Raw genomic sequence first — 8028 nt, 5'->3', positions numbered from 1 at the left:
CAAGTCAAGCCGAAAGCAGTAGAACCAAGCAACAATCGTAGAAAGAAATCCTCCACAATTCTTCGTTATTGTCCTTTTTTATCTCCTTCTATCGGTTTGTTGTGTTTTACGTACATATTTGCGCGATCACAGTTGGTGGATTTCTTTGTCTCCAAATCATGCTTCGATTCATTTTGCTGTTAAAACTTGTTCCTAACTGAATTTCCAATAGTTGAGGAAGGAACCCTCTTGGGTTTCCCGGAGAGATTCTTGAGCGTAAACAGAAGCATGCGACGAGAGATAGGAAGCGAGAAACGTATTCCCGCTTGCATGGTAGAATTTCTCGACCGCACATCAAACTCAAAATAAATAGTTTTGAGTATCTATGGAACTTACAAACTATACACTTCCAAACATTTTATATAACAAAGTTTGTAAACATGTCTCCTTGCGTGTTCCACAATTTATGTACATTTATTTAGCTAAAGTGAAACAACACAGGCATTTCTTTCCTTGTTTCACTTTAGCTAAATAAATGTACATATATTGTGGAACAAGCAAGGAGAGAAATGCCTGTTTCCTCACTCGAATGTGCTACGAATTTTTTAATAGATACCTGCATCTTGATAAATTGTCATACCTACCTACGTGGGAGGTACAAATCTAGTGGAGTTGGGATTTAGCAACGAGTGGGTCTGTCGTAAGTAGGAGGTAGGGAGGGGCAGTGCTCGTTCATGTTAGCGTACGGCTCTAATGTGTTATATAGAGGCAGTTCCATCCGGTATTCACCAAGGATCTGGCAGAATGGGAGCTTTTCGTCCTTACCGTTGCACCAACTTGGCAAGCGGGTTTGGTTATCCTCAAAAATCTTAAGCATGTATGCATCACGAATCTGCGAGCAAGTATAATAAAAACCATGTCATATGTAGTAATATTGGTATAGCGCACTTATGAAAGTGAATGAAAATAAATTTAAGTGCAAAGTGACTTACAGTGAACTCAGTAACTTGAATAGAGTTGGAAATAGGTCCAAAAATCCCGGCTTCTTTATACATTGCAAGAATAAAAGCAACGCATGTGGTAGATTTTCCATCGCTATATACCCATTCATCTTGTTCAGGAATTGTAAGCAAGTGATCAAAGGCCATTTCGCGACTTTCAACCTCAGCTAGAATCTCATACAGGTCCAAACCCTACGAGGAAAAACACAGGTGAAAATACAGAAACGATTCAATATGAAGCAAGTAGATAAAATACTTGAATAAACTTGGAAGATGATTAGAATTCCAAAAGCAGACCTCTATCCTTCATTTCTCCAAAAAACAACAGAAGTAAACCGTACGGCGTATGATGTGAAATAACATGATTTAATAGCAACCTCAAGTGAAGCACAGTTACCTCTGTACCAAGCCGCTTGTTGAGAGCCTCATTCCACATATTTGCAGCATATGCAGGCTGCATTCTGGTCCACATAGACATGACTGAAACAACCTGAAAACAGGAGTTCCGATTAGAATACAAAACTCAATAAAACCAAACACGCTACACCCAAAAAACCATACATACCTACGTAGTAGTATGTGGATAATAATCATAATAAGCATTATGAAGCTTGTGTGTGTGTGTGTGTGTGTGTGTGTGCAATAACAATATAAAATAAACTGACGACCAGCACAACGAGACCGTGCTTCATTTACAAACAATTTCTATAATGCTTATTGTACTACACCCCATAATTTTTTAGAGAAATAAATGCCTTACCAAGTGAGTATCAAGAGGAGGAGGAAAGTTGTCGGCCATGGTGTCAATCCAGCTAAATATCATGTTGTGATAACCATATGGCTTCCCTGACATGCTCCGAACATACTCCCATGCTGCAGTAGAGTTGAATTTTGCACGCACCTCTGGATGCAAGGGAAGCAAGGCTATTTGTGGATTAGAGCTATCCTTGAGTGTCAACTCCCACCACTCATCCCATGGAATCACTGCTATAATTTCTTCACCCTGCAATATTAAATTATTAATAAATGTAAAATCACCAAAAAGAGAAGAACTAAGCACAATAACTCTACAAAAAGAAAAGAACTAAGCAAAGTTTAAAATAATTAAGAATCGGTGCAAGATTGTCATATATTTAATTTTGTCCCTAAACAAACGCTCATCATATGTTCATCACTACAATCCTGATTCAACTATTATTCCACTAAAGGCAAGAACCAAAACATTTAGCTTAATTTCTATTCCTAATCAATCCCAAACACATGAAATGAGTTGCTTGCGTAAGCATGTACTCAATTGAAAATAAGGTATAAAAGGCAACAAAGAAACCTACACCATAAAATCCAGACCCAACAAGCAAAAGGAAAACATGAAATGTACGTAGTGATGTTTATTTACTAAAGCTATATACCATTACAGTGGACTTGTGCCATACTATCCCTTAACATTTTAACCACTATGACCCACAAAGGTTCTTGATGTGATACCTTTTCATTCTCGTGTCCTGATTCACCAACCCATAGGTTGCCCATCTCATCCTTCAAGCACACTGCTGTATGGCCAGCAAATGCTCCTGTTACCCATTTTTCCAATGTCTCAAAACCGCCCCATCTACCACGGATCTTTGAAACTGCTAGAAAATCACCAGTATGAACATCTGCAGGATTTATAGTTGTCTGCCATGGGCGAGAACGTTTTTCAAATGTTGCACCCATGTGCTTCTTCAAAAAATCCAAGTTTGCACTTTGACCCCAAGCAGTGTTGGAAAACAGAGGCAAAACATCTATTAAAGACAGCATCGTCCCCAGCATCCCTGATGGCATGAGAAACACGGAGACCCCATGCTGCTTTACCTGCTCAACAGTCATCAGTGTGTCAACTCGAATCAAACAAGTTTTCCTAGCTTACTCAAACAGATTACGGATATGAATGCACATACATATTCCAATTCTGCAGCCTCTTCCCACGAGTCGAATTTCAACGTATGTTCTCGGGCAGAGAAGTAGTAATCCCATGTAATCCGATATGGTGTTGCAAAAACATAAAGATCCATACAGGCCCAGCTGTGTGCCTCAGAAGTCTGCAGATTAACAAATTTGATAAAACCAACCCCATTAACCATAAAATCTACAATAATTTACAGCTCAAAGTTCAAACCAAGATCTCAATAAACTGAATTCAGCGAAAATTTTACTCAATTCAAGATAAAACCAATAAAAAAGCATTCAATTATTCAAGTACCCACATAAAACCTAACAAATTTCAAATCAAATTTAAAGGAACAAAAGCAAAAGATGGAACCTTTAGATAAAGAACGCCGCCTCCCAAATCGGGTTTGCCCCGATCGCCTTCGGTGAACTCGAGCCGGGCCTGGTTACCGGAAAAGCAAGCTCCATCCCATTGAATCGAGCTGTTGTCCGGAGTCACCGACCCAATAAAAGAAGGCAACAAATCCACAGCACTATGGAAATTGTTAAGCACCGGCCACGATATCTGCCTCGGCAGAACCGGAAGCACGTCCTTGATCCTAAGGGGCACCTTCAGAGCGTCCCCAAATCCTAATACCAACCCTAGAAAGCATAACAGAAGTAACAGCAGCCGTGGTGTGGGAGAGAAGGGAGACATTGATCGGATTGATGGGATTTTCCGGGCGGGAAAATCTTAACCCTAACCCTAGAATTTGGGGACGTGAAGAGAAGTCGTTGGTCAGAGGTGGTGATTATCCATGTTCCTTGTTGGAAATTTTTGGAATTTTGGGTTTTTCATTGACCGACGTTAGATTTTGTTTTAAAAGGTAGTTCGGACCGCCGGCTACGTTCTGTTATGTCCGTTGGATGATTAGTAGAAACGACACCGTATGCTTCACATTGCACTCTCCGTCTCCCTCAAAACTTATGTTTCCCTAGTGAGGTCCGTAAGGAGAAAATTTTCTATGTTACCGGAACACAGATGGTACATCACGTGTATTTATATAAATGGTGAAAAATTGTATTTTTTAAGTTATTAACTTTTTAAAACACATATCTCACAATTTGTATAACGACATATGATGTATCATCCTGTGTTACAGTCACATTGAAAAATCTCTAATCCGTAAAGTAAGCGGTCGTCTAAAATTCAATAATGACGCGTTGTTTGAAAATTATGATCGCGGAAACTAATAAAAGAAACACGCGCACCATTTTAATCTAAAAAACTCAAAGAGAAATACATTAAGCCCCGAGTTTGGTCGATATGGTGAGGGTGGGAAGGAGAGATCGAGTTAGAATTACGTGAGGTCAATTGCATTAGTTAATTTTGACAAGAATGTACAACATCAACCAAGCTCTAACTGCAATAAATAGATATTTACATCATCAACTGAACTTATACAATTTTGTCAAATCTCTTGACTGAGATATATCACACAATTTGAAGAAAAAATCATCACGAAATGGGTTTCGTCAACCTTGATAACTTGCCCTCCTTTTCGTCAAGAGACGCGGCAGACTCATTTGAAGCAGCCGGCGATCTACAAAACAATGTATGATTTTAGACCCACCAATTTGACATCCCGTAGAGGAAGCAATTCGAGTAGCAAGGAAGAACAAGAACACTGTCTTCCACCACCATCGGCTGCCTAAACGGATTTAACTGAATCTACATGGCAGAGGCATGGATTTTGGTATGATCAGATTAAGCAGCTATGGTTTAATGCCAGACTATAATAACAGTTGAGTAAGGTTAACATACAGGGATATTGAGAGGACGGCCAGTTATGCTGCTTATGCAACGAGCTCCAAGATGACAAGCTTCTTTGCAGTAATCGGAAAAAACTGCTGGGATGTTCATATCCTTTATTAGCTCCTGAAACACCCCGCCATGCAACCAACAAAACTAAGAGAGAAGGATTAAAATAAAGGAACCAAAACAAGAGACGATTTGGTATCAAAAACTGACAATAGTCGGTAACCAGCTTGAATAGGCCGCAATTCCTGCATTTGGAGCAATGACTAAGTGAGGTGATGAATCCTACACACATTAGAGAAGTCATGAGAAACCACAAAAAGGAAAACCGATAAGGCTAAAGGGAAAACATATGATCCTTAGCATGAATTTATGTCCATAGAAAGAGATAAAGTATATAACCTTAGTTATATCCATGTAACGGTCATGATAAAAGCCGCTTCTAAGTTGCAATGTTACTGCTGAAGGTTCACTAGTATGTACATCCCCGCTGACAGTCTTACTTGAGGATTTACAAATGCAATCTCTATCAATGCAATGTGCATAATCAGACAATGTGATCATCTCGCCATCTCTATCCATCTCAAAGAGGCCAGGGAGAGTCAAACACGAATGAGAGATAATTTCAAGACAAAAGTGCAAACACAAGCAAGCAACCCTTGTTTTATCTTCATGAGTGAAGTTCAATTAAAAGCGAATATAAATGAATACCAAGTAAAACATCATTTCAAACTGTAGTACTGACCTATGCTGTGGAATCAAAGGCCCAATAAGCTCTAAATGCACGTTCCTGTTAGGGAAAAGCGCATGCAACTCTGAGAAGAGAGAAAGCTGAAGAAGCTCTTTCTCAGGGCCTGACCAAGTTCAGATCACGAAAGAAATTTCAATATAACAAAGATAGTAAACCATAGATATCAAACCCGACAACCTACAGGATGACTATCCAAAATTTGCATTGGTCGCAGAGTTAGAAATTTGAAGGAAACACATACCAAGATAATGTATGTACAATTTCTCGCTGATTCCAGAAGTCCAGCTTCCCAAACCAGCTACTTGAGTGGCGTAGTAAATTGTAAGAGGCTTTAAATGAAAGACCAGATGTTAATATTTAGACACAAATTCACAATCCAAAAACAAGCAGGTCCACAGCATTTAAATTGGATGGGAGCAAAACCTAAATTAGGCTTCCATGTACTCAAGACAATTAGGTATCTTTCCTTAATATGCATTCTCCCAACTGTTTACAAATTGTTCGGGTTTGATTTTATACACAAATTCTAACTCTCAGCTAACACACCTATCATACCCAATGGAGAAGCAATGCAACAGGTGAATGCAGCGGGATGGACCTCCACTCATAGTACTCCTTCCAACTGGTTAAACACTCTGATATCATAACTGAAGGTTCTGCATGTTGATATTATAAATAGAGGGTTTGCAAGTGTATGTCATAAATCTACAAATATAAACTTCTCTTGAATTATCTTAGTAAGATGAACAAGACGATACCAGTACAAGGGCAAAAGGTATTCGAGAGATCCCAAGAACTATTCAACCTGCCAATGGAAAAATATGAAGGACCGGAATTAGAATCAACGTGGAAAACGATCTAATAAAGAGAAATTCAGATGTACCAGGCAGAACGAAACCTTAAACAATCAAACGAAATAACTGAATCCCCGCAACAACATTCATACAACCACATTCCCATTTGATGGACCCCTCTTTTTTCCAAGACTGAACACCTCGTCTCCTGCTTTTCACACACCTAACAAGATCACACCCGAAAGAGATATTATCAGTGACGACACTCGGATAGTAAACCAGCTAATAGAAACGACATTACTCAATGTTTTCCGTCTTACAAGGAAATCGTGGACTACCTGAACCGTAGCTTCTTGAGTAAAAGTGAATGGAAACTCATTCAAGGTGTCCATATGCTTCATATGTTGTTCTAACCTTCCGCACTCTTCTTTGTGCTCAGGCCAATGCGCAATCTAGGCCAAAAAGTTATATAGTAGGACGGGCAATCGCTTAAATTCAAAGAAAAGCAAACCAATTATATAAACTTTTCAGCTCAACTGCAATACAATTTTGTTGCGAGCAGCATTACCAAGATCAACACCCTAAACCCAACTCAACAAACAAATTAAACCAATTCATCCCTTCCACACAGGCCATTTCAGCACAAATTAAGACTAACCCAAGTGCTATTTTCTTAAATTAACCGTGATTATGCTGTGTGATTTGCATGAAGCAGAGAAAATCGAAGAGAAAGAGAGAGAGAGAAGGGAGAGAGAAGTACCTGGTGAGCTACGGCGCAGTAAGCGACGGCTCCACAGCGAGCACATCGTCTGGTGGGTGGGCCCGTGCACCGAGTACCCAGTCCCTTCCCGGCACACTCCATGGTTTCGCAGAAAACTCTGCTCTTCCTCTCTCTCTCTCTCTCTCTCTCTCTCTCTCTCGTTTGAACTTGGATACGTTTATACGGTACGAACTCCGGACTACGGACCTCGGACTGAACAATTATGGGCCTTTCGAACCCGACCCAATGGTAACTAAGCCCATTTAGTAATAAAGTTTGAAACCCTGGATATGTTTGTCGTGAAATTATTTTTGCCCTAAGCATTTTTAATAAAAATGTTTTTTTCGTAGTACGGCACCATGTTTGATACATTTTAAACGATTTTTTTAACTCGGAAGTACTTTTAGCTTTCAGCTCAAACATTGTCATAAACACTTTTTAATATCTAAAAGCGTTTTTAGCAATTCTAAACAGATTAATTAGCAGTCGTTTTCATTCCCTTTTGAGAGGAGGATGAGTCAGTAAGCAAAAATACACATCCCACTTTTTTCTCTGCTTCCATTTCCATATGAAGGAATGAAAAATGGGGTTCGATTTTAGTTGCTGTTGTTAGATTCTGTGCTTTTGTTTTAAGCTTTGTGTCATTTTCCTAAGCATAAAAGCCAACCGCTGATTTGAGTGTAATTAGTTTAGTAGTTTAAGCATGCACAAACAGAACACTAACTTTTCCTACCAAAAACAAAAACCAAAAAAAAAAAAAAACAATTTGTATTAAAATCAACCCAAAATATATCCATTTATGAACATTATAGTAAAAAACCTTAGATCTCACTAGTGCCATCATGTTTGGTACAAATATTCTTGTGTGCGTCCAATGTATTGCGATGAGTTCGTTTGTATCAAGTAGTCGATAGAGTTTAGTGTTTTTGGTAGACAATAAATATTCTACTTTAATCTGATCTACTTACAAAGAGAAAGTTTGAACTCAAAGTGATAAAAAAAAAAAAAAGTATATCCAC

General features: G+C 38.9%; 2 protein-coding genes across 6 annotated transcripts; both read right to left on the bottom strand.

Annotated features, from left to right (window-relative positions):
• Positions 1-256: 256 nt before the first annotated feature.
• LOC126608068 (uncharacterized) lies at positions 257-3758 on the bottom strand. The gene is made up of 7 exons (XM_050275831.1): positions 3280-3758; positions 2918-3058; positions 2466-2831; positions 1741-1983; positions 1378-1470; positions 972-1172; positions 257-871 (listed from the first exon to the last, which is right to left on the bottom strand). Exons 1-7 carry the CDS (start codon positions 3601-3603, stop codon positions 659-661), a joined length of 1581 nt encoding a protein of 526 aa, XP_050131788.1. The 5' UTR covers positions 3604-3758; the 3' UTR covers positions 257-658.
• Positions 3759-4287: 529 nt separating this feature from the next.
• LOC126606427 (uncharacterized) lies at positions 4288-7169 on the bottom strand. 5 transcript variants are annotated; one of them, XM_050273819.1, is made up of 11 exons: positions 7010-7169; positions 6588-6701; positions 6354-6472; positions 6214-6260; positions 6011-6102; positions 5697-5784; positions 5450-5558; positions 5107-5278; positions 4918-4989; positions 4711-4824; positions 4288-4617 (listed from the first exon to the last, which is right to left on the bottom strand). In XM_050273819.1, exons 1-11 carry the CDS (start codon positions 7109-7111, stop codon positions 4510-4512), a joined length of 1137 nt encoding a protein of 378 aa, XP_050129776.1. In that variant the 5' UTR covers positions 7112-7169; the 3' UTR covers positions 4288-4509. The 5 variants fall into 5 exon arrangements, with proteins under 5 accessions (XP_050129776.1, XP_050129775.1, XP_050129778.1 ...); XM_050273818.1 differs by having other exon boundaries at positions 6011-6111; positions 7010-7168; XM_050273821.1 differs by having other exon boundaries at positions 4288-4489; positions 6011-6111; positions 7010-7168.
• Positions 7170-8028: the final 859 nt, after the last annotated feature.

The sequence above is a fragment of the Malus sylvestris genome, chromosome 16 (assembly GCF_916048215.2).
Source record: "Malus sylvestris chromosome 16, drMalSylv7.2, whole genome shotgun sequence".
In the NCBI taxonomy this organism is placed as follows: domain Eukaryota; kingdom Viridiplantae; phylum Streptophyta; class Magnoliopsida; order Rosales; family Rosaceae; genus Malus; species Malus sylvestris.
This window is presented reverse-complemented; position numbering and strand designations above follow the sequence as displayed.